The sequence below is a fragment of the Leucoraja erinacea genome, chromosome 25, assembly GCF_028641065.1.
Source record: "Leucoraja erinacea ecotype New England chromosome 25, Leri_hhj_1, whole genome shotgun sequence".
Lineage (NCBI taxonomy): Eukaryota > Metazoa > Chordata > Chondrichthyes > Rajiformes > Rajidae > Leucoraja > Leucoraja erinaceus.
The window spans coordinates 14,597,874-14,625,103 of record NC_073401.1 but is presented as its reverse complement, the minus strand read 5'-3'; the positions used below and the strand labels follow the sequence as shown (position 1 = coordinate 14,625,103).

Sequence of the window (27,230 nt, the reverse complement as noted above, 5' to 3'; positions counted from 1 at the left end):
AAGGGTGGGAAGAATTCCCCCGATCCCCCCCCCCCCTTCCTTGTGGGAGAGGTTGCCGGGGCCGGCTGCCGCCATCTTGTTGTCAGGTAGGCTGGCGGCCGAGCTGTTGATCTGAGGCGGCCGAGCTGTTGGTCTGAGACCGCCGTGAAGCAGTAACCATGCCTACCGGGCCGGTGCAGGCGCTGCCGATGCCAATGCCGATGCCGTTGCCACCGCCACCGCAGCCGCCTCAGACCGAAAATCAGGTGTGTTGTGAGAACGAAATGGAAAAAAATAAATACATGCGTGGTTCCAGCGTTGTTGACGCCGCCTGCGGCCTCCGCCAGGCTGGCAGTTCGTGGCCGCAGCCTAGGCCCCGCTGCCTCCCCCCGGCCCGAGACCGGGAGCAAACCAATATTAATGTGCAGCTACATCGCGCCAATACCCACCTCTTTAATCACAGCGAGAAGCTCAGCCAGTTCTGATGTGTAGAAAGGAACTGCAGATGCTGGTTTACACTGAGGATAGACACAAAATCAAATGCTGGAGGAACTCAGCGGGTCAGGTTGAATCACTGGCGATTCCTTCTTTCCAGAGACGCTGCCTGTCCCGCTGATTTACTCCAGCATTTTGTGTCTATCCTGCTGATGGTTGTTGGGCAGAAGCTGTTCCTGAAACTCGAAGTCGCAGAGCAACTCCCCTCCAAAACACCCATCTGACTCTTGAACACAACAAACTACGACATATCTTCCTTGCACGAGGGAGTTCAGACTTTTGTTTTCGACCAATGTATTTTTTCTAAAACATTTATTAATTTTTTGTGTTTATTTTATCTATGTGCACCGTGTTTAGAGACCTGTTATGCTGCTGCACGTAAGAATTTCATTGTTCTGTTTTCGGCACATATCAAGAAGGGTCTCAACCAGTAACGTCACCTTAACCCATCCAACTTTGTGGCCTTTGACAGTTAAACATTGTTGGCTTGCCTTTCCTAAAGCATGCTTTACTCTAGGATTGCAGTTAGCAAGGCAGCACGTGCATTGAGATATAGACACGAGAAACTACAGATGCTGTTTTTTTTTTACAAAAATAGATGCAAAATGCTGGAGTAACTCAACAGGTCAGGCAGTTAGTGTCTCTGAAGCAGGGTCCCAACCCGAATTGTCCATGTTCTCTAGAGATGCTGGCTGACCCGCTGAGTTACTCCAGCGCTTGGAGTCATACAGCACAGAAACATGTTCTTCAGATCAACTCATCCAAGATGGCCTATATCCGTCTAACCCTTTTCAACCTATGCACCTGTCCAAATGTTGTTATATTACCTGCCTCAACTACCTCTGGCAGCTTGTTCCATTTACCCACCATTCTCTGTGTGGAAAAACGTGCCCATCAGGTTTCTATTCTTGATATCCCTAATCTGGGTAAAAGACCTATGTATTCACCCGATCTGTGATTTGATACACTATAAAATCACTTATCAGCCTCTGGTGCTCCAAGGAATGGAGACACTGTCTTTTTTCTACAATATGATTTAATGGCAACTTGTGCATGAGCTTGGGTATGGGTTTATTATTGTCACATTTACAGAGGTACAGTGAACAACTTTGTTTTTCATGTTATTCAATCTTCTTATCGAGTCCACATACAAGATTAGAAATTGTTCAGCCAGAGCTAAACACACTTCTCGGCTCTTGCTCTTTGCTTCATCTATTACAAGATACAGAGTGCATCAGTTTCATAGTCAAAGTATGAAAATGCATTTCGTTGTCTCTGTACTGTACACTGACAATGACAATTAAAATTGAATCTGAATCTGAAAGTAGAGGTGAATTGGACAATACCCTAGCTTATGGAAAATCTGTTCAGAAGCCTGATAAGAAGCTGTTCCTGATGGTGCACACTTTAAAGTTTCTGTACCTTCTGCTGGACAGGAGTAGGGAGATGAAGGGACGACTTGGGCAAGACACGTCTTCGATTATGTCGGCTGCTTTTCCAAGGCAGCATAAAATGTAGATCCAAAGGCCATGTGATGGAAGTTGAATTAGGCCATTTGGCCCATCAAGTCAACTCCGCCATTCAAATATGGCTGATCTATCTCCCTCCTAACCTCATTCTCCTGCCTTCTCCCCACAACCTCTGACACCTGTGCTAATCAGGAATCTATCTATCTCTGCCTTAAAAATATCCACTGATGGCCTCCACAGCCTTCTGTGGCAAATAATTCCACAGATTCACCACCCTCTGACTAAAGAAATTTCTCCTCACCTTCCGAAAAGGATATCCTTTAATTCTGAGGCTATGACCTCTAGTCCTAGACTCTCCCATTATTGAAAATATCCTCTACACATCTACTCTATCCAAGCCTTACGCTATTCTGTTTGTTTCAGTGAGGTCCCCCCTCATTCTTCTAAACTCCAGTGGGTACAGGCCCAGTGCCGACAAACGCTCATCATAGGTTAACCTACCCATTCCTGGGATCATTCTTGTAAACCTCCTTTGAACCCTCTCCAGAGCCAGCACATCATTCCTCAGATATGGTGCCCAAAATTGCTCACATTATTCCAAATACGGCCTTACCAGCACCTTATAGAGTCTCAGCATTACGTCCCTGTTTTTGTATACAAGCCCTCTTGAAATGAATGTTCGCATTGAGTTTGCTTTCTTTACTACGGATTCGACTTGCAGATTAACTCCCAAGACCCTTTGCACCTACGATTTCTGGATTCTCTCCCCATTTAGAAAATAGACTAAGCCTTTATTCCTACCAGCAAAATACACGACTCCACACTTTGCTACACTATATTCCATCTGCCACTTCTCTGCCCACTCTCCCAACCTGTCAAAGTCCTTCTGCAGAGTGCCTGCTTTCTCTACACTACCTGCCCTTCCACCTATTTTCATATTATCCACAAACTTGGCCACAAAGCCTTCAATTCCCTCGTCCAAATCATTAATATACAATGTAAAGAGTAGCTGCCCCAACATTAACCCCGTGGAACTCCGTTAGTCACTGGCGGCCAACCAGAAAAATCCCCCTTCATTGCCACTCTTTGTCTTCTGCCATCCAGCCAACGTGCTATCCATGTGTTCAAGAAGGAACCGCAGATGCTGGAAAATCGAAGGTACACAAAAATGCTGGAGAAACTCAGCGGGTGCAGCAGCATCTATGGAGCGAAGGAAATGGGTAACGTTTCGGGCCGAAACCCTTCGCCCGAAACGTTACCCATCTCCTTCGCTCCATAGATGCTGCTGCATCCGCTGAGTTTCTCCTTCGCATTTTTGTGTACCTAACGTGCTATCCATGCTAGTATCTGCCCTTTGATACTGTGGGCCCTCATCTTCCTTAGCAGCCTCACATGTGGCATCAATGGCTTTCTGAAAATCTAAGTAAACAACATCTACTGACTGTCTGTCTGTCCTACAATTTACTTCATCAAAGAATTCCAGCAAATTTGTCAAGTAAGACATCCCCTTCACAAAGCCATAATGACTTTGGCCTATTTTATCGTAAACTTTTAAGTACTCCGTAACTTCATCATTTATAATGGACTCTAATATCTTACCGACCACCAAAGTCAGACTAACTGGCCTAAAGTTCCCACTATTCTGATTTGCTCCCTTGTGCAGCGGGATAATATTGGCAATTTTCCAATCACCTGTCACTAGTGATTCTTGAAATATCAATATCAATGCCTCCACGATCTCCAAAGCCACCTCTTTCAGAACCCTAGATGGACTCAATAGTGGGAAGTCCGGTCTGTGTGATGGGCTGGACTATATTTACAATTCTCTGCAGTTTCTTGTGGTCTTGAGCAGAGTTGTTCCCAAAGCAATCTGTGATGCAACCTGACAGTATGCTTGTTATGATGCCATACAAAATGCTGGCGAATACAGCGGGTTAGGCAGCATCTGTGGAGGGAATGGACAGCTCAGTTTCTATGAGACTCATCAGGAAGGAATGGAAGGATTTCTGCATTGGATTGGAGCAGATTCTGAGCACACAAACCATCATTGATAAGATGGAACAACAATTATTTTCTGTGTAATAAAAAGGAACTGCAGGTGCTGGTTTATTCCAAATATTGACACAAAATGCACAAAAGACACAAATCTGCGGGTCAAGCAGCATCTGTGGAGTAATTGGATAGGCAACGTTTCCGATCGTGACATTCCTCTAGACTTAGACTGAAAAAGGGTCCCAACCAAAAAAAAGTCTGAAGAAGGATCCTGATCTGAAACAACGCACTTCATATACTGCTCAGGAATTTAGCATCTGTGGTACCGTATGTCCCTTAGTGTAAAATGTCGTAGCCTTGCGCTGTAAATTGATGGAATTGATAAAAGATGAAATGATGAACGTGAAGCTATTACAACATATGGAGAAAGGTGTCTATGTGTCTGAAGGTATGGAAAAGGTGAAGGAAGAAAGATGAAATGGACACAATGGAGAGGAATCAACATTTGAAGTAAAAGAAAGAGATCCAAACATTGATACAAGAAGTGGCATTATTAGAATGGTTAGAGGAGGAGAATGGCTTTTGAAATACAGATGAAGGAATCAAAGTAGTTGAGAGGTGTGGTACTGTTATGAAATGGCTTATTTGAGATGGGGTTGACAAGAAAGAGGTGGATTGGAAAATGTAGTTGGGAAGATGGAAATTGAAGCTATTAATGGTGCAGAATAAGATGAAGGCAAGGACCTTGGTAGGATTGGATCAATAAATACTCTATTGTTAAATGGATCTTATCGAGGTTGAGTTGTGCAATTTTGTTTTACTTTGGATGGTCAATGATTATGGAAAGCAGGTTGGAAAGTGGAGTTGAAGCCGAGGTTACATCAAATCTTACTTACTGGAACAGTTGGGCTGGGAGGGACATAAGGCTGATGAAGGTGGATCATCGCGGTGGGGGGGGTAAAGGGGAAGGGGGAGTACAAAGGAGGACCCAGCATGGGAAACTTTGTAACTTAGTCACCGACTTTTATGTGGCGACTATTTGCATACCTTGGGTATGCAAGCAAAGAATTTCACTGTGACATTCATTCATTCATTGCCACACAAGTACCTGGGTTAGTAAAAAGATTTATGTTTTAACATATAATGTATGTCTTGCATATCTTTATTTTACAGGTACCAGAAGAACCAAAAGAAGAAACCTTATCTTCCAAACCCATTGTTGGCATTATCTACCCTCCTCCTGAGGTCAGGAACATTGTTGACAAAACTGCTAGTTTTGTAGCCAGGTAGGCACTACACCGAGTCAAATGTGAACGTGTGTTTACTGTCGTACAGTGATGGTCCAAGTTTAATTATGTATTATTTTGTATTGATTAGAAATGGCCCTGAATTTGAAGCCCGTATTCGTCAGAATGAAATCAACAATTCCAAGTTTAACTTCTTGAATCCAAATGATCCTTATCATGCATATTACCGACATAAAGTTAATGAGTTCAAGGAGGGAAAAGGCCAAGAGCCTTCAGCTGCTATTCCAAAGGTTATGCAACAACAGCAGCAGCTGCCACAGAAAGTAAGTAATTTCACTGCAAGAGGAAGATGTACAACTTCCTATTTAACGGGTTAAAAATTAAGATACATTAAACAAAGACAACAGTAGTCCGATAGCTCCCCATGGCTGGTGTGAAGGTTTAAAATGTATAAATGCAGAAAGTAGACATGCATGTAGTAAAAGCAGAGCAGTTTTAATGGGCTTTTAAATCATCCATTTATGGAGGATTTGAACATTTTTAGTTTGAAATAATCAGATCAGGTCATGTTGGAAAATTAGTGAGATATTATTGTACATTGAATGAATGAATGAATGAATAAGTTTATTGGCCAAGTATTCACATACAAGGAATTTGTCTTGGTGCTCCGCCCGTTAGTGACAATGACATACAGTGATAGTTAGGAATGACACATAAAACATTAATAATAAAACATTATTGATTAGACATTTGAATTAAATAAAATACCAGAGCAAAAGAAGGCTACAGATTTTTGGTTATTGAGTAGAGCTACTACTCGTGGAAAAAAGCAGTCTTTAGGTCTGGCTGTGGCAGCTTTGACAGTCCAGAGTCGCCTTCCAGAGGGAAGTGATTCAAAGCGTTTGTGGCCAGGGTGAGAGGGGTCAGAGATGATCTTACCCGCTTGCTTCCTGGCCCTTGTAGTATACAATTCATCAATGGAGGGAGGGTTGCAGCCAAAAACCTTCTCAGCTGATTTAAGATTCGCTGCAGCCTCCGGATGTCATGCTTGGTGGCTGAACCAAACCAGACCATGTTGGAGAAGGTGAGGACAGACGCCTAGTATTGGACCATTATTGCCTGTGGTAGATTGTGCTTCCTCAGCTGCCGCAGGAAGTACATCCTCTGTTGTGCCTTTTTGACTGTGGAGTCGATGGTAGCCCCCCACTTAAGGTCCTTGGAGATGATGGTTCTCAGGAACTTAAAAGACTCCACAGATGTGACTGTGGTGGTGTTGATGGTGAGGGGGAGCTCTCCTGAAGTCTACTATCGATTCCACTGTCTTAAGAGCATTGAGCTCCAGGTTGTTGCGATGGCACAAGGCCGCCAGCTGTGTCACTTCCTGTCTGTAGGCAAATTCTTCCCCATCCTGGATTAGTCCCCAATCAGGGTTGTGTCGTCCGCAAACTTGAGAAGCTTGACAGAGGAGTCAGTGGAAGTGCAGTTGTTGGTGTAGAGAGAGTAGAGGAGAGGGTAGAGTACGCAGCCTTGCGGTGCTCCTATGATGAGGGTTTGCGAGTCCGAGATGTGCTTTCCCAGCCTCACATGCTGCTTCCTGTCTGTCAGGAAGCTGGTGATCCACCGACAGAGGGGTTCAGGCATGTATCGGAGCCTTTTCTGCTCTGAAAGAATGAATAGATGGATAAATTACTTGCAAGGATACGAAAACCAGCAGGAAAAAAGGTTGTATTAGGGCAAAATCGTTTAGTCGGATAGAATATGGGTGTCTTGAAAAATGACTGGTATGTTGAATAACAATAATGTCAATATTTAATGAAGGATGCCTTTCCAAGGAAATTGATATTACTGTGGGAATGGCGATTTGCAAAATGAATGCAGGAAAAATCATAGCATTAAGGAGTGAAAAATGGTTTCAGTTCATGGTTTTAAAAGGAGTGAGAGAGAACATTGATGCCCTAAATTTGATTTTTCAAACTTCTTTCCATTGGAAAATTTAGCGTGTTACTATTTTATTTAAGCAACATGAGAGAAGAATCAAAGATTTATAGGCTGGTTAGTCTCTTGTGAGGAATTTACTATAATCTGTAACTTGGGATAGACTGGGTTAACATGTTGAACATTTTCAGCTGGTTATGTAGATCCAGCAGATTTTTAGAGGTTGCAGTGCCCTCCATAATGTTTGGGATAAAGACACATCAATTATTTATTTGCCTCTGTACTCCACAATTTGAGGTTTGTAATAGAAAAAAAATCACATGTGGTTAAAGTGCAAATTGTCAGATTTTAATAAAGGCCATATGCTACTACCATCAGCAGTTGTATCATCAATGAAGATAAGTGAGCCAGTACCTTCAGCAGCCATACATGCCACGGCCATAACATCTCCACCACCGTGTTTCACAGGTGAGGTGGTATGCTTTTGATCTTGGGCAGTTCCTTCTCTCCTCCGTACTTTGCTCTTGCCATCACTGATATGTTAACCTTCATCTCATCTGTCCACGACCTTTTTCCAAAACTGTGGTTGCTCTTTAAAGTACTTCTTGGCAAACTGTAACCTGTCCATCCTATTTTCTGCGGCTAAGGAGTGGTTTGCATCTTGCAGTGTAGCCTCTGTATTTCTGTTCATGAAGTCTTCTGCGGACAGTGGTCATTGACAAATCCACACCTGACTCCTGAAAAGTGTTTCTGATCTGTTGGACAGGTATTTGGGAATTTTTCTTTATTATAGAAAGAATTCTTCTGTCATCAGCAGTGGAGGTCTTCCTTGGCCTGCCAGTCCCTTTGCGATTAGTAAGCTCACCAGTGCTCTCTTCTTAATGATGTTCCAAACCGTTGATTTTGGTAAGCCGAAGGTTTGGCTGATGTCTCCAAATGTGTTATTCTTGTTTCTCAGTCTCATATTGGCTTCTTTGACTTTCATTGGCACAACTTTGGTCCTCATGTTGATAAACAGCAATAAAAGTTTCCAAAGTTGATGGAAAGACTAGGTGCCGAGAGCTCTCTTATATCTGCATTAACGAGCCAATTAAACACACCTGAACAGTTACAAACACCTGTGAAACCATGTGTCCCAAACATTATGGTGCCCTGAAATGGGGGGACTATGTATAAACACAGCTGTAATTTCTACATGGTAAAACCAAAATGTATAAAAATAAAATGTAATAAAATCTGACTTTAACCACATGTGATTTTTTCTATTACAAATCTCAAATTGTGGAGTACAGAGGCAAATAAATAAATGATGGGTCTTTGTCTCAAAGATTACGGAGGGCACTGTATATCATGCATGTCAATTTTTTTAACATAGATGATTGCAGTGGTTAAGTGTATTGTTGGATGATATTTCTATGAACTTAAAAGGCATTTGATAAAGCTTCTTATGACAGACCTGTCTAAAATTGAAGCTTGTGGAAACCAAGGAACATTATTCATTTGATTCGTAATAACAGCCATGGGATGCAAAGAGCAAGGAAAATGGGTAGTCACACAGATTGTCCAGGAAGTTACTAGAGATGTACTGTGGGATCTGTCTGGAGTCCTTGCTTATGAAAAGCTTGGGTGAAGAAATATTTACTGGTGTTGGGGGGAATGGACAAATGTGGATCATGTGCAAGCGGATGAGATTAGTATATCTTGGCAGTAGGTTTGATACAAATATTGTGGGCCAAAGTGCTTGTTCCTGCTCTGTACTGTTCTGTTCTATAAATATTAGTGATCTTACAAATTCTGATATATGGTTTCTCTTAGGTACAAGCTCAAGTGATTCAGGAAACTGTTGTCCCCAAGGAACCCCCACCTGAATTTGAATTTGTTGCTGATCCCCCGTCTATCTCAGCCTTTGATTTGGATGTCGTGAAGCTAACCGCTCAATTTGTTGCAAGAAATGGTCGTCAGTTTTTGACTCAGCTGATGCAGAAAGAACAACGTAACTATCAGTTTGACTTTCTGCGACCCCAGCACAGTTTGTTCAACTATTTCACCAAATTAGTGGAACAGTATACAAAGGTAAAAGTTAAAATGCAATTTATTATATGTGAATAAAACCAATTGCAATGAACTAAGCCACAGTACTGAATCGTTTCATTTGAAATTCAATGGTTGCAGCTTGAAGGGTGTAGAGCTAAGTATTTATATTTATGCAGTTGTTCTTGACAAAAGTAATAAATGCTGTAGGAGCAAAGATAAAGGCTGGAAAAGGCTTGTTAATGAATTGGTGATAAGGGTATTTGACTGAGGTAACTTTTCCGACTTAAACTGAAATGCCAGAGTTATTTTTTGTTCTTTTTACAGATCTTAATACCGCCAAAGGGACTGCTTCTGAAATTGAAAAGGGAAGCAGAAAACCCAAAAGAAGTTTTGGATCAGGTTAGATATTTGTGTTTTTCGTGCCTGATATTTAACAAACCATAATGCTTGCTTAAATATTTGGTGCATCTGTAACATAAAATATTTATAATCGATAGTAAGCTAAAATATCTTAACACAAACCCTTTGGGGGATTAATGCTCTTTTTTTTTTAAACTTCTTAATGCAAAAAGTGTGAAAATAGTTTTTGTTGAATTCCCAGACAGAGGTTCCCAAGCCTTTTCCTCATCTGCACACACCACTTTTACATTTAATCAGAAATGGAATAAAGCAACAGGAGCCATTTGTTCTCTCAAGCATTGTTCTGGCATTCACTTTAGACCACTATTAATTGTATCTTATTTTCATCTACCCACCTTTGTTTCATATTATTTATATGTTTGGTTTTGATCTAGACTCAGCAGGTGTTTTTGGAATGTATATTCCAAGTTCTGCCACCTGTTCTGCAAATAATTACTTCCTAGCTTTTCTTGTATGCAAACAACTTTTAATTTGAAAGTTTCTAATTTTCCTTTTTTCAGGATTTTCTCAACAGTGGAAATAATTTCTCTCCATCAACCTAAGCTAAATTGTAATCTAAAATATCCAAATGAGATCATGTAATAATCTATTTGAGGACAGAAAGTTAATCTCCGATTATCTGGAATCATCTTAAACGTTACCTTATTCTCAGGACTGCTGCAACTTCTGGATCAAAATACATTTTCTGAAGTGCTCTTTACATGTTCTGGCCATGGCAAGATTAGTTAGCAGAAATTAGCATTAGTTAGCCATGGCAGAAGGCCTTACTGTTGAGTTTCAGCTCTTTGCAGTAATCTTTCATCAGGGGATGTATGAGAGCCATTTATCATTTACTAGACCAGCATTCTACCTGAATGCAAAGATACTCTGCCCCATCATTTCGCTATCTCGCAGCTCCCAAACACGCATACCCTCCACCTGTCTTATGTAGGAAATATTTTTTTGTGGAATAAAATATTTTATTTTCATTAGAATGGAAGGCCATGTGTTTTAATAGTGCATGTATTGTGTTCTTTTTTAATGGCAGGTGAAATATCGAGTGGAATGGGCCAAATTTCAGGAGCGTGAAAGGAGGAAAGAAGAGGAAGAACGGGAAAGGGAGAGAGTAGCCTATGCACAGATTGATTGGCATGACTTTGTGGTGGTCGAAACTGTTGACTTCCAGCCAAATGAGCAAGGTAAATACTAATACCGTACTTTAGGCTGTCATTTTATTTTGTATTTAAAGGCCAATAAATATGCACTTTTCTAAACTTACCCAAATTTTGCTTTACATTCACTGTATTTCCGGCATCTTATAATAGCACACCTTGTTTAAACTTGATTTGCTGCTAAATTGGTTTGAAAGATCAATGAAAAAATAATGATGAGATTCTAGACATTTGAGTTTGTTTACCTTAATAATTTGAATATAAGCTCTTGACATCAGCGATAATTTGAAAATTGATATCAAAACGTGCGCTGAATTATTTATTTATTTACGTAGATTGTATGAAATTTGCCTGATATTAAAATTCAGTATAGCCTATATATAATTAAGAGTTAAAATGGATTATTGTCCAAAACACATCCGTCCATTTAATTCTTGCCTTGGTTCCTTCAAAACAAAATCAAACCTTTTTCTGCACCTTTAAGGATACAATATGCATCCAGTGTTATATAAATACAGAAGTTCTTATAGTCTACACATATTGTTTAATATATTGCGGTCCTCTGGGAACAAGCAAGTATATTTTGTTGTTTAATATGTGTATCATAATAATACCCCTTCTACTTAAAGGGCATTTCCCTCCACCAACTACCCCAGAAGAACTTGGAGCTCGTATTTTGATGCAGGAAAGATATGAGAAGTTTGGTGAGAGTGAGGAGGTTGAAATGGAAGTTGAATCTGATGATGAAATTGAAGAATCTGATGACAAAGCAGAAGATACCCCAACACAGTTAGACCAAGATACGCAAGTACAAGATATGGATGAGGTACACTGGTAAAATTGATCCTGTTAATTGTTAAAGAATTTCTTTGGTTGAATATTTTCTGGTTCAGTTTGATTCTCTAAGAAAGGTTTGCTAGCAAGTTAGCCAACGGTATTGGAGACTACCAGTACTTATGGAATAACTGAGCTTATTGTTGAAAATCTGATTATGGCCGGTGGAAATTTATTTAGTTACATACGAACTTAGTTACAAACTAAGTGGGTAAGTAAACTTGGACAATAGTTCAAATACAAAGCAAGTAAGCATTTTTTTTGGTCCAAGTATTTGTTCACAAATTCCTTTACTCAAGTTTACAAAATTGATTGCTTCTACTCGCAGGTGAACATTTTTGATCAACTACTTTTGAATTCATACTGACTCTGCGAATGACACCAAACAACCAAATGACAGGAACCATTTGATTTTGTAATCTTTTCGTTGTTATTTGCGAGTTGGCTTAAAGGAGGATGCAAGGTTCCTTGCAGTCATTTATTTTGTTGTTTACAATCACACTCAGAATTTAAATGAATGAGACAGCTCATCGCATTTTGTGTGTGTGGAATACCTAATAGTCTGTTGTTCAGTTTAGTTTAGTTCCGTTTAGATCAGGGGTTCCCAACCTTTTTCATCTCGTTTAGCCCTGGCAACTTTAATAGCACATAACAATGTTATTTCACTTATTTATGAACAACAGATACCAGAACCCCAAACACAGTCAGTCAATGAGAAAAAATATGTACAAATCCAGAATCAACAAATTTACCCCCTGGGAAGGTGAAATTTACTCCCTGGGGGCAAATTTACTCCAGATTGGGAACACTTGGTTTAGATAAAGGTAGGATGTATTTCCCCAGAAGCAATCGGGCAAGGAATGCTGCTAGTGTGTAGGTCGTCTAGATTCGGAATTCATAGAGATATGCTGTAAGCTTTCAGAATAGCGAGAGGTGAAAATTGAAAATATTTGATCTGTGAAATATTTTCACAATTTTATAATTATAAAATGTTTTATGTTAGGGATCAGATGACGAAGACGACGGCCAGAAAGTGCCACCACCTCCTGATAATCCAATGCCTCCACCTCTTCCTCCTACCCCAGATCAGGTCATCATCAGGAAAGACTATGATCCCAAAGGTGAGAAGAAGGGTTTCGGCCTGAAACGTTGCCTATTTCCTTCGCTCCATAGATGCTGCTGCACCCGCTGAGTCTCTCCAGCTTTTTTGTGGACCTGTGAGTTTGTAAACATTGACTGGAGGGAAGCTTAAGTTGTAATGGTCTAAAGGGTATTGATTCATCTGGTATGGTTATAATCATGTGAATGGACTGGTAGCCTGGTAGAAATTAAAGGACGGGAACATGGGACACAATTTATTTGTGTAACAGAACCAACCATTATTCTCAATTAATTTGGAGTATACTCGAGTTTCGATTCTAAACATATAATTCAATGTAGTCCTTACAATTCTGCCAACTTGATTTACCCATCTACCAAATTCTCCTGTGGCCATGTAATTTTATATTTTTTGTATCCAAATGATTTTGGAATCATGAGATTAAAAAAAAAAAAAAAAAGAAAATTGGTGATCACTGGGATATATCAAAATTCACTGAAGGAATCTGTAAACCCAGAAATCATTACTTGCTGGCAGTTAATTTATACTGTACAATCTAAACTTCAGCACCAAGCCAAACAGATAAGTTGAATTGGTTTGATGTTTTTTAATTATCTATATCTTAATTTAGTACAGAAAATTTCCCCCAAAATGTTGTGACTTTCTCCTGCTACTACTTCTGTCTTTCTCGATATTAACATGTTGCTGTAGCTAGGAAAGGTAGATGTTGTATGAACAGACAACACTTGTTCATCTTGGTTTATAAATCTTTCAATAGAAACATAGAAAATAGGTGCAGGAGGAGGCCATTCGGCCCTTCGAGCCAGCGCCGCCATTCATTGTGATCATGGCTGATCGTCCCATTTCATTTTGAACCAGAAGATAATAAGTTTAGGCAGTAATTCAAGATGACATCATAACGCAGTATTTCGTGGAAAATGGATCCCAGTCATAGGAATAGCCATGGAATTGTCCTTTTGAACATATGCACCAATTTTGATAGAGAATGCCATATGTGCTGTGTGTGTGTAGGTAAACACACTTCATTTTGTCAACTTAGCCAATTTCTAATTTTATTTAGAAACAAGGAAAGAATTGCAAAATATTCCAAATATACACATGTATGAATAGTGATTATTACATCAGACAGCTCTGATCTTGGCTACTTTTTCTGAGCTGTTATGTTGCACTCTCCTAATTTATTTCTAGGATTTCCATTGCATAAATGCATACTAAGATAAGCATGAGGGCACTATAGGGGGAACAGGAGGGTGATCTCCCAATAAGTTAATCAATATTTCTGAAACTAACCATCACTATCAGAAACACAAGCCATTTACGTCTTTACCCTTTAGTTTCTACCATTTAAAAACATGGTTGTTCACAGTACTGGAGATGCTGGTAGAACATTACAGGTCAACTGTGTTTTGTGGGATTGATGTCAGAGGTGTGCCAGAACATTCACAAGTGGCAGGTTTCCTTTCTTAAAAGTGATTTAATTGTGGACATGTATTTTCATTTAAGTTTCCTTTTCTGTATATTTCACTAAGTTGTGTATGTAGGATTTGGAGTTAATGTGTTTGTTTTCTTACCTTTGATTCATCTAGCTTCGAAACCAGTGGCTGGTACACCAGCAACTGACGAGTATCTCATCTCTCCAATCACTGGAGAAAAGATCCCAGCGAGCAAAATGCAAGAGCACATGCGGATTGGGCTGTTGGATCCACGTTGGCTTGAGCAGCGTGAACGCTCTATCAGAGAGAAGCAGAGTGAAGATGAAGTATATGCTCCAGGCAAGTAGGGTTCATTATGATGTGGGGGGTACTTTGTTAATATTGAAAAGGAATTTGTAGTTTCTGTGGGGGGGTCCTTTCCTTCCTACATGCTTGTGGTTAAGTTTACTTATCCAGTCTGTTACAAAATAATGAACATATGCAATCATGGATAAAAATCAAATTTTCTCCTTTTGTTGCTGTCAAATCACCCGAACACACGCAATTAAACTGATCAAAATTTCTGCTAGTCATAGCTTCTAGGGTTATTAGTGGGCACATTGTCAATTTTTGTCTTGTCCTGTCTGGACCACCTCACACTATCACTATAGATACCAAACTAATTGTTGGGTTCATGGGAACTTTGCACTTTTATTTAATCCTCAATGATAGTGTATCTTGCTGAATAAACCAATGTAGTTCTACAATTTCAACTCTTATTTTGAGTTTCAAGTGGAGCCCTGACCCGAAAAGTTGTTTGTCCATTCACTCCATCCACAGATGCTGCTTGATCCACTGAGTTCCTCCAGCACTTTCTTTACCTCGGCATACGTTACTACTTGTGCTTTGAACCAAGCCAGTCATTGGCAGCATAGAAACATGCATTCTGTATAGCCTGAAATTATATCAATTTTGCTTTATTGATTAATTAATGGGAGTAATTGACACTAATATTTTAATTCATTAATATTTAAAAGCTAATTTTATTAAGTAAACAATATTTCATAAGTAGTGTAAACTGCTAATCTTACACTCTTATACTTAAGTATGATTGTGCCTATGTACACTAAGATTTTTACTGAATTGGATGCCAAAAAGGAATATCACTGTACCTAGGTCCATGTGACAATTGAGATATTGCAGACTTAGACAATAGGTGCAGGAGTAGGCCATTCGGCCCTTCGAGCCAGCACCGCCATTCAATATAATCATGGCTGATCATCCACAATCAGTACCCCGTTCCTGCCTTCTCGCCAGCTCCATGTAGAGCTATTCTGTTTGTCATAATCCCCTTATTTTCTTGTAACCTTGAAAATTATTCTGTCCCATGTGCCCACATCTCTCCTTTTGATTCTTTTGACAAATACCACCCAGGGGTAATTTTCAGAAGAAATTTAAGCTATTAGCATGCCTTGACACTTACAATCACAGTTGCAATATGCACACTCCACACAGACAGCATTCAATATCAGAATCAAAGTCGGTTACCACTGAGGTAGTACCACTAACTGCTGAACTGCTCTTACAGGAACACAGAGACACCTTTCTTTGAGCTTTCAATCCCATAAGCAATTATTAGTTAAAATTGGGAAAGAGTAATCCAACTATCTTTTGATCCGAGCCATTTTTAATAACAGGTCTGGACATTGAAAGTAGCTTGAAGCAGCTGGCGGAACGACGTACTGATATCTTTGGTGTGGAAGAAACCGCTATTGGAAAGAAGATTGGTGAAGAGGAAATACAGAAGCCAGAAGAAAAAGTATGTGCACCCATTACTTTGCAAATTTTAGACAAGTTAGTCACTGCTCAAATTGTATTTTGTTGCAGGTTTACTATGGAATATTAGTACTGTCGCTTCAAAATAATAATGCAATCTTTCCCTTGCATAATTTCCACAAAAATATATAATTGGCACTTAAGTGTTTTCTTTCATAAAAATAGTAAAGGAAATGAGTACAAATATTGTAATTAAATACCTTTTTCCAGATTGTAGGAAAGTCATATTGTATTTCAAATAGTGTGTAACGGAAATTAAACTACGGGAAGTGCTGTTGACAGATATACAGTTTGTTTGTTCAGTCTATGAAGTCATTTGAAGATCAAACAGTAATTGTTAATTGCCTCCGGTCAAAGCAGACAGCCATATCAGTTTGTCTGGTTAAATTAATGCAACATATTAATGCAACAAATGTTGCATTAATAATAAAACATCCGTTGAAGTGATTTTGCAAAATTTGTAGTGTTTTTTTTGATTGTAACCTTAAAATATATAAATAAGCCATTAAGCTTTGCTTGTATTTCTTCTGTCTTATGGTACAGGTTACTTGGGATGGGCATTCTGGTAGCATGGCACGTACACAACAGGCTGCGCAAGCTAACATTACACTGCAGGAGCAGATTGAAGCAATCCACAAGGCCAAAGGATTGGTTCCCGAGGACGATACCAAGGACAAAATTGGACCCAGCAAACCTGAATTACCACAACTGCCATCTCTTTCATCTGCATCAAATTCTTCAATGAATGCTCCTCCAATCACATCACTGCCCAGGCCACCTGTAAGTTTGGCAAATATTTTGAGAATGATTGATTGTATGGCGTTTACAGCTGTGTTGAGGTGCTCTTATTGTGAGCAACAAGAAGGTGGAGGAAAACATTGTTGCATCACTATCTTATAATTGCTCTGCATCGTGGGGAGTTACACTTCTATTAAAATAGTCACAACCCTGTTTTTTTAAATTAATCATGGGTAACTTTGTATTAAATAGTTCTATAATACCTTTCCATCTGCCCCGTTATGGTTTCTAAGGCCTGATTCTTACCAATGTTTTTACTTTAATACCACAGATGCCACATGATGCATTGTAATTAAATGTTAATCATTCTCTTTATCAGTAATTGGGGAGGAAAATGATGAGAATGACGCATTAAAACAGTGTTCTCATTCATGTATTTCCTATCTTAAAGAGAAAATATTATTTTAAACACTACATAAGTCTCAAGAGCACAAAATGTGCTGATGAAAATCCTCTATCCAGATACAGTGCCCTTCATAATGTTTGGGACAGAACCATCATTTATTTATTTACCTCTGTACTCCTGTAATTTCTATATGGTGAAACCAAAATGTATAAAAATGGCCTTTATTAAAACCTGACTGTGCATTTTTTTCCTATTACAAATCTCAAATTGTGGAATACAGAGGCAAATAAATAAATGATGGTTCTGTCCCAAACATTATGGAGGGCACTGTACTGTACACTACTGTACACTGCACAATGACAATAAAGTTTGAATCTGAATCTGAAATGATGGGTCTTTGTCCCAAACATTATGGAGGGCACTGTGACTTCTACATTTCTTATACATTGAAATTAAATAATTTGTCTTCAATAGCACAGCTGGATATTAGATTTGCATCGCTGTGTAAGCTGATCTTATGTGACCACATTGAGCAAAATCAAAATTGAGATTAGTTGGAGCAATGTTATAAGAGCAACCAAATGTACTTTGGATGCTGTTGTAGTGGTCGTGCTTATTTTTCATTCAGTATATTATTATTTATAGTCCAAATATATAGTCTGGAAGGGCCGAATGGCCTACTGCTGCACCTATTGTCTACAATATTAGAATTGCTACAGCATAATTCTTAATGGAAGCTGAAAATGAGAAAAGTTGTGGACTATTAGTGAAAATAAAATTGTGATTTGTTTTTTTTAATTATTCAGATGCCACCCCCTGTGCGGAGCATTATGTCATCGATGCCTGTTATTCCCAGGCCACCAATGTCTCCTATTATCCGCTTAGCGCCAGGACCTGTTTTATCAGCTTCCATGCCAGGAATGATTCCTGGACCACGAATTAATGTAGTACAAATGTCTTCTTCAGCTCCGCAAGTTTTGACCCCCCGACCATCCATGGTGGTGCCATCTGGTAAAGCTATTTAAAAGATTAATACAGTCTTTCAGTTTAAATCCATTTTGGAATTTATGAGTATGAAATTAAAACTGATTATTTTACAAGGACTTGCAAAATGGGATGTGAGATAGCTTCATAATATCAGCTGGATGTGTATCTGACATCTGTCGGTCTCATTGCATCCTTGTTGAGAATTTTGGAAAGGCATAAGAACATAGGAAGAGGTTATTTGGTCCTAAGCAATGACAGGGGAAATTAACTAATACAAATGGTTCTTTATTTTTAAGAAATAAAAATCTTTCCATCTAAGATAGGGGATAGTATAAAGAGGGATGGTTGGGGAAAATGTGATTGGATGGCGGTGGGAATATGAAAGCAGTCTGACTTGCAAGTTTAGAAGCAGGGACTTGATCATATTATCCAGGCTTGTACAAGCGTAGTGTTGGAATGCTAGATTGTCTCGTCTGCGCTCTCTTCAAAGTCTTTTGATTTTTTTTAAACTTTAATCAGTAATGTCGAGAAATAAAGCATAAAAAGTTCAGTGAAGGTGATCTCTGCCTAGAGGGGAAAAATGTGAATCAGAATATGTAAAACGTTATCGTTATCGCGTAGTGTTTTTGCGAAGATGTGAAGACAACCACATACACCAATATACACACGTACAAGATCAGAGTTTTAATAAGTACTAGACCAAGTGCAGACCCGTTGGGTCTGCTCCCCCAACGCACCCGTTCCCTACCTGTAGCCCCCACAAGAGGTGTAGTCCAACTCAAGCCGTTGCCAAATTCCGTAAGATTCCAGCACTCTACTGCCTCCTTCGGCAGTGGGCTTAAAAATAAATTCCAATTGCACATGTTATGATAGTGGGGTGGTGGGATCAACAAATTGGAAATGTACAGATGAAGTTAAAGGGAACGAGAGTGCAGGATAGGTTACGGAAGTCTCCAGAAGTAATAGGACAGGAAGTTTAAGAAAGTATAAGAGACTGAGGTCAGGTAAAGTCGGGACCAATGTGAGAAGAGGGGTGGTGAATACGGAATTAAAGGTGTTATATTTGAATGCATTTGAATTTGTTTATGGAATAAAGTGGAAGAGCTTAAAGTGCTGTTAGAAATCGGATGTGTCGGTATTGCTGTTGAGCAAAGTGACTTACAGAGGTTTGAGGGAGGAGCTGGCTAAAGTTGATTGGAAAGGGACCCTAGCTGGGATAACGGTGGAACAGCAATGGCAGGATTTTCTGGGAATAATTTGGAAGATGCAGGACCTTTTTATTTCAAAGATGAAGAATGATTCTAACGGGAGAATGAGACAAAGTCAATGACAGCATAAAACTCAAAGAAAAGGCATATAACATTGCAAAGATTAGTGGGAATCTGGAGGATTGGGAAGCTTTTATAAAAATTAAAAAGGCAATATGAAGAGAGAGGATGAAATACGAAAGTAAGCTAGCCAATAATATAAAAGAGGATAACAAAAGTTTTTTCAGATATTTAAAGAGTAAGAAAGAGGCAAGAGTAGGCATTGGACCACTAGAAAATTATGCTGGAGTAGTGATAATGGGGAATAGCGAAATGGCAGATGAATTGAATACGATTTTTTGCATCAGTTAGCACTATGAACCACACCAGCAACGTACCGAAAATTCAGGGGGTGGAAGTTAGTGCAATAACTATCACTACAGAGAAGGTACTTGGGAATCTGAAATGTCTGAAGGTGAATAAGTCACCTGGACCGGATAGACTTCTGAAAGAGGTGGCTTTAGAGATTGAGGAGGCATTAGTTATGATCGTTCAAGAATCACTAGAGTCGGGTAGTTCCAGACTATTGGATAATTGCAAATATTACACTGCTGTTCAAGAAAAAGGAGTGAGGCAGAAGAGTGGAAACTATAGTCTGTTTGTCTGACTTCAGTGGTCAGTAAGAGTTTAGAGTCCATTATAAAAGATGAGGTTTCCGAGTACTTAGAAACACACGATAGAATAGGCTGAAGTAAACAGTGTTTTGTGAAAGGAAGATCTTGCCTGACAAACCAGTTGGAATTCTTTGAGGAAGTAAATAGCAGGATAGACAAAGGAGAGTCAGTGGATGTGGTTTACCTGTATTTTCAGAAGTCATTTGATACCGCACGTGACGCTGCTAAAGAAGATGAAAGCCCATGGTATCAGAGGGAAGATACTGGCATGGATAGCAGGTTAGCTGGATGGAAGAAGGCAAAGAGTAGCAATATAGGGGGCTTTTTCTGGTTGGCTGCCGGTGACTAGTGGTGTTCTGCAGTGGACGGTGCTGGGGCTGCTACTCTTCACAGTGTATATCAATTAATTGGATAAGAAAACTTTTGTGGTCAATTTTACAGATGATTTGAAGATAAGTGGAGGGGCAGGTAGTGTAGAGAAAGCAGGGATTCTGCAGAAGGACTTGGACAGGTTGGGAGAAAAGGCTGAGAAGTGGCAGATGGAAAACAGCATAGCAATATGTGGAGTAATGTATTTTTGTAGTAGGAATCAAAGGCATAGACTATTTTCTAAATGGGGTGAGAATTAAGAAATTGGAGGTGCAAAGGGTCTTGGGAGTGCTAGTGTGGGATTCCCAAAAAATTAATTTGCAAGTCGAATCAGTAGTAAGGAAGGCAAATACAATGCTACCATTTATTTCAAGAGGGCTAGAGAAACAGCGATGTAATGCTGAGGTTTTATAATTTGGAGTATGATGAGCTGTTTTGGGCTTCCTACCTGAGGAAGGATGTGCTGGCGTTGGAGAGGGTCCAGAAGAGGTTTACGAGAATGATCCCAGGAATGATTGGCTTAACATATGATGAGTGTTTGATGGCACTGGGCCTGTACTCGCTGGAGTTTTGAAGGGGGGGAGGGGGGGGTCAATGAAACATACCGAATAGTGAAATGTCTGGATAGAGTGAATGTGGAGAAGATGTTTCCACTAGTGGGAGAGCCTAGGTCCAGAGGCCATAGCCTTAGAATAAAAGGACATATATTTAGAAAGGTCATAGTTTCAGAATTGAAGGACGTTCTTTTAGGAAGGAGATGAGGAGGAATTTCTTTAGTCAGTGGGTGATGAATCTGTGGATATCTTTGCCACGGGTCACAGTGGCGCAGCGGTAGATTTGCTGCTTTATAGCGAATGCAGGGCCGGAGACCACGATTCGATCCCGACTACGGGTGCTGTCTGTACGGAGTTTGTATGTTCTCCCCGTGACCTGCGTGGGTTTTCTCCGAGATCTTCAGTTTCCTCCCACACTCCAAAGACGCACAGGTTTGTGGGTTAATTGGCTTGGTAAATGTAAAACAAAATTGTCCCTAGTGGGTGTAGAATAGTGTTAATGTGCGGGGATCGCTGGTCGGCACGGACCTGGTGGGCTGAAGGGCCAGTTTCCGCACTGTATCTCTAAACTAAACTTTTAAAAAAGAGGGCTGTGGAGGCCGTCAATGGATAGATTTAAGGCAGAGATTGACAGTTTCTTGATCAGTAAGGGTGTCAGGGGTTATGGAGCGAAGGCAGGTGAATAGGGTTGTGAGGGAAAGATAGATCAGCCATGTTTGAATGGCAGCTCAGTCTTGATGGGCCGATTGGCCTAATTCTGCTCCTTGAGTTTATGAAAGATGTGATTTGATTTTTTTTTTTTTTTAAAGCAAACAATAGAAAAGAAATGTTGGTTAAAAGTAACAATTTTGAAGTTCTAATAGGAATTTGTTTCTGCTTGGATGTCCAGCCTTTGTACCTGCACCTCCAGCTATTCCTGCCCCAATGCCTTCTTCACTTCCACGACCCCCTCCTCCACTAGATGATGAACCAGCAACCAAGAAGATGAAAAGCGAGGATAATCTTATCCCAGAGGAAGAATTTCTAAGAAGAAGCAAGGTATGTGTCCTCGAGGAACCAATGTTCATTAATGTTATTTGTGTTGCATTCATAATGCCCGTTGCTTGGTCCGTTCTGTTTAAATGTATCTATTGACAATCATGTACGTGTTATGTATTTGAAAATGTCACTTAATTTATTAATTAATTTTTGAGGAATAGCGCTAGATTTGATGGTGGTCGGTTAAATATTATTTTTAACCCAATTTTGGAAGGGGGGTTGTCTCCTCCCTTTTGATAATTGTACTCCACATGTTTTTGTTAATTGAAATGAGCGATAGTTAATAACAATTACACTCAATTTCCAGCTATTTTTCTTGCTATGTGCATTCTGTTTACATATAGAACGTGCAATACCTGGATACAGAGAGGTGTTGGACTGATCATATCTAAATTAGTTTAATTTACCTTAGTTTTAATAAAAAGTGATGGAACTGTATAGTCCAAAATGAGGGAATTCAGTGTATTACCATTTTACTGCAATAATACCTTTGTTTGATTTTGGACCATTATTGCACTATATAAATTGTCAAAATGTCTAATAAGTAAATTGCCGAATCAAAACATTTCTGTTTCATCAAACCTGTTGGAGATCACTTTATACAACCATTGGTGTTGTTACCATTTTAAATCAGTTGAAAAATTGTAGGGATGTGACACATCTATTTCAGAAAGTAACTGTTTGTGATGCATACAATGTCAATTTTTATCTTTAAAAAATTGGTTGTAACTCCTAATGTGCCCCCTTGTTTTTCTTTCAGGGCCCAGTCACAGTCAAGATACAGGTACCTAACATGCAGGATAAGTCGGAATGGAAGCTGAATGGCCAGGTCCTTGTTTTCACACTCCCTCTTACAGATCAGGTATGTATTCATTTTGGAAATGTGAGATGAATTGACTGTTATATGGCTTATAATATTTGAAACAATAATGAAAACTTTGAGATTACCACCTCTTGGTTTTATGTATTGCCATCCATAAGCCTGATTCGCTACAATGCTTCACTACAATGGCGAGAACTATATTCTGTGCTCTGTATCTTTCCTATTGTACTTGATGATCATGATACTTTATTGTCACGTACCTAGTTAATTTTCTGATTTTACATACAAAGTACACAAAAAAGGCGGTTACAAAGTTATAAAAAGTACCCATCCCTTCAACATACCCCCACCGGGTGCCCCTTAGTTCATGGCGGTCCTACACACCGAGTCCCCCTTTGTTCGTGGCGACTTAACCCGTCCACCACGTACCGACTCTGTCCCCGCTCCGACTCGACCTCATCCTCGTCCCGACTTGACACAGAGGTTCCGACTCGTCCTTGACCTGACCTGACCTGACCTGACATCTGCCCATCCTCCAGGGACTCCCACTGCGCATTGCACCGGCTTCACTGTAGGCCGCAGCGCCGTGTGGGAGCCTTCTAGGCGCGTGAGGCACCCTGTGGGTGCTTCTATTTTCTTCAGTTTGCGCTGATTATATTTATGTATAGTATTATCTGATTTGATTGGATAGCTTGCAAAACCATGCTTTTTCACTGTAGCTCGGTACACTGAACAATAACAAACCTAAATCTCCATCTCGTCATCCAAATCCAATCTCATCTTATCTATCTATCGCAAATGTGTCGATTCTTCGTGTACTACCAAGTTCAGGGGAATTTGATTTCGATGGGGCACAACTTTTCTCTAAAGCAATAATTTTGGTTCAGTATTCAGTAAAGCAATAACTTTGCTCCTTATGGAGTACAACAGCAGATGTCAATCTTTAATGAATGAATGCTTTATTGTCACATGTAACAAGTCACAGTGAAATTCTTTGCTTGCAAACACAAGGTATGCAAGTCATTACATAAAAAGCACTTACAAAGTTACACAGTATTCCGCAGCAGGTCTACCTTTGTTCTTCCCCCCTTCCCCTCCCCACGCTGGTTCCTCCATTGTTCTTCCCTCTCGCTCAAGGTGGTCCTCCCATGCTGGGTCCTCCTTTGTCCATTGTTCTTCCCCTTCCTTCACGGCGGACCCCCCCGCCGGGTCATCCATTGTTCGTACCACTGCCTCATGGCAGTCCCCCACGTCGGGTTCTTCTTTCCCGCCCCTCATGGCGATCCCCCCACAGCAGCGTCTTCACTCTGCATGGTCCGTCAATCGGCGCCATCATCGACTGCCACACCAACCTCTCCAGTCGCTGCCAGGTCCCCTCCTGAGGCCTCTATGGCGCCGACCCAGACCCCTCCGCCAACCCAGGCCCTGTCCGCCGCGGGCTCCACCGACCCGCGAGGCTCCAGCCTCGGCTTCCCTGCGGCCATCCGGGAGGCATCGAGTCCGTGGCGCCTCGTTAAAGGCCTCCAGCCGCGTTCCCGTTCTGAAGATGCAGCTCGGCTAGAATTCTTCTGCTGTGTGGCTCGGCCTATGGAAATTTCCTATGTAAAGATGGAAGTACCATTCAAGACCAGCTTGTAGCAAGAGGCATGGTGAACGGAGACTGCAGTCTGTTTGCCACGTACAAATTGAACTGTTCCTCAGGCTGTACATTTTACAGATAAAGGAGTTTCTTGCCAAACTCTCCTAGGATTGTGTGTCATTTTTCCAAATAAAGATTTCATCAATATGAGGTTGCAGTATTTTGTTTTAACATAGAAACATAGAAAATAGGTGCAGGAGGAGGCCATTTGGCCCTTCGAGCCAGCACCGCCATTCATTGTGATCATGGCTGATCATCCCCAATCAATAACCCGTGCCTGCCTTCTCCCCATATCCCTTGATTCCACTAGCCCTGAGAGCTCTATCTAACTCTCTCTTAAATCCATCCAGTGTTTTGGCCTCCACTGCCCTCTGTGGCAGGGAATTTCACAAATTCACAACTCTCTGGGTGAAAACGTTTTTTCTCACCTCAGTCTTAAATGGCCTCCACTTTATTCTAAGACTGTGGCCCCTGGTTCTGGACTCGCCCAACATTGGGAACATTTTTCCTGCATCTAGCTCGTCCAGTCCTTTTATAATTTTATATGTTTCTATAAGAAAACCCCTCATCCTTCTAAACTCCAGTGAATACAAGCCTAGTCTTTTCAATCTTTCCTCGTATGACAGTTCCACCATCCCAGGAATCAATCTTGTGAACCTACGCTGCACTGCCACAATCACAAGGATGTCCTTCCTCAAATTAGAAGACCAAAACTGTACTTGTAACTGCAAGTTCTGAAATGCATATAATTTTATGTTACTTTTTGCATTTTTCAGGTGTCTGTTGTCAAGGTGAAAATCCACGAGGCTACAGGAATGCCTGCTGGTAAACAGAAGCTTCAGTATGAGGTAGGTATTGCACGGTGTTGTTTGACTGTGAGCCTACTTGCAACCTCTGGATTCTGCATTAGTTCAGCTGAACATGAAAACAGGTGTTGCAATCGATGATGAGAATATCAAATGTGCAAACCGTTCTCACTTAAAAATTATCAAAATAAATTGGCCTGTTAAATTGAGGTACATGAGTTATGCAAGCTGCACAACATCTCTATTACTGAAAAGCTAATTTAGTGATTGGAGTTTAACTGCATCTTTTTCAGTTATTAAAATGTTCATTTTATTTTCTAATTGCTTATATTCATTGTACATGTTATGAATCACAAAACAAAATTAAAATCAGTTTCACTCTGTTCCAAATTCAAGAGTTTCTTGATTGTGAGATTTCTTTATACTGATCAATGAAATGAATGTTGCCTGGCATCATGGGTCCTCCACAGCTGAGTTCAGATAAAGTTATCAGCAACGATAGCAAATCTACCCACAATGATTTCTAGATCTTTGTGAGCAACCTTGATTGATGTCAGCAGTAAGTGATAATCACATAGATCCAGCTGTGGTTAGGTAGTTAGCATCAGTAGTTCTTGGTCTTTGGGCAATGTACAATAAAAACCTAACTGTTAACATGTAAGAAATTATTTAATTGGTTCATAATGTTGTATGATATGCAGTTGACTTTCTCTGCAGAAGGTTAAGACTTTTATGTTATTTTACATTCTTAAAAATAATCAGTTTTTCAATGTTACCATAGCTTTTCATTCGGGTTTGAATCATGGAAATAATGCTTTGTATTGCTATTAAGAGCATTCATCAGAAGATTATGAATAATATATCCTCCTAGTTGGTAAGGTTACTTAATTTCAATTGAATAGAAAATGTTGGAAACTCAGAGATCTTGAAATATTAAGTGATTCCATGTATGCAGCATGATTTGTTGAGTGTTTCCTGTATTTTGTGTCTTCATTTCATCTTTATATTATCTGCAGTTTTTTTATATACATTTCCAATTTGCTGAACTCTGTTTAAACTCTAACTCCATTTTTGTTCTAGGGCATCTTTATTAAAGATTCTAACTCTCTGGCCTACTACAATGTGACCAGTGGCTCAGTTGTCCACCTTGCCCTAAAAGAACGCGGAGGTCGAAAGAAGTAGCGTGTTGCTTCAAATTATCACCGTCTTTCTATGGAAATGTGAATCGAAGCTATCCATTCTTAAACTACAGAGGATTAAAATGTTAACTCATTTAATATGCAATTCAGATGCAGCTTCTCTGTTTAGAAAATGAAACTATAGCAGCAATAATAAATAATTCGTTTTTTTTTTAAAGTTAATTCTAAATGTTATGTTACAAGTAGTTTCTTCAATATTATACTTTGTGATCAGAAGGTCAGAGTAGTATATTTACTATAATATGATCAGATGGTCTGAAAAAATGTGGCGATCAAACTAAAGTTTCTTTTTCACTTTTGGTGGAACTCCGTGCACAAAAGCCTACTTGGCTAAGTTTATCTTTCTTGCTCCTATGTTGGATTATTGTGTGGTGTTTAGCTCTGAATATTTTTAATAAAATATATCAGTTCTCGTGACTGGATTATAATTTGTGAAAATTACAATTAAAACAAATATTTTTCTTTGCTGTACTCATTCATCCTGTGATCCGAATGCCCTTCCATTGTGGAATATTTGTGGAGCCTTTGTTCCTTACATTCTCACTAAAGCTTCCACCTTTTAAATGTGAAAATAAATTTTCTGTCATCATAAAATCATCTTTTAGTTCTGTACTCCCTTATTCTGCCATTGTTAATTGTTTTAATTAATTTTGTTTATGCTCTTGCATGATCAATTAAATATATATAATGTAGACAAAAGTGCTGGAGAAACTCAGCGGGTGCGACAGCATCTATGGAGCGAAGGAAATAGGCAACGTTTCGGGCCGAAACCCTTCTTCAGACAAATATATATAATGTTCAGTGGCCATTTGATTATGTCTCTTGT

The 27,230-nt window shown here is 39.8% G+C and overlaps 1 protein-coding gene across 1 annotated transcript; it reads left to right on the top strand.

Annotated features, from left to right (window-relative positions):
- The first annotated feature begins 100 nt into the window (after positions 1 to 100).
- Positions 101 to 26,821, top strand: sf3a1 (splicing factor 3a, subunit 1). The gene is made up of 16 exons (XM_055655829.1): positions 101 to 245; positions 5,109 to 5,221; positions 5,313 to 5,505; positions 8,933 to 9,190; positions 9,476 to 9,550; positions 10,599 to 10,749; positions 11,352 to 11,548; positions 12,560 to 12,677; positions 14,263 to 14,448; positions 15,786 to 15,907; positions 16,468 to 16,704; positions 17,875 to 18,079; positions 21,789 to 21,937; positions 22,698 to 22,799; positions 25,176 to 25,247; positions 26,286 to 26,821. The coding sequence occupies exons 1-16, from the start codon at positions 159 to 161 to the stop codon at positions 26,385 to 26,387; spliced, it is 2,367 nt and encodes a 788-aa protein (XP_055511804.1). The 5' UTR covers positions 101 to 158; the 3' UTR covers positions 26,388 to 26,821.
- The last annotated feature ends 409 nt before the right edge of the window (positions 26,822 to 27,230 follow it).

Excerpts from the sequence above, each read along its gene's own strand:
- sf3a1 (XM_055655829.1), top strand. The coding sequence starts at position 159 with ATGCCTACCGGGCCGGTGCAGGCGCTGCCGATGCCAATGCCGATGCCG. Across the intron at positions 5,222-5,312 it reads ACTGCTAGTTTTGTAGCCAG|AAATGGCCCTGAATTTGAAG; the intron begins GTAGGCACTACA and ends TGTATTGATTAG. Across the intron at positions 11,549-12,559 it reads AAGTACAAGATATGGATGAG|GGATCAGATGACGAAGACGA; the intron begins GTACACTGGTAA and ends GTTTTATGTTAG.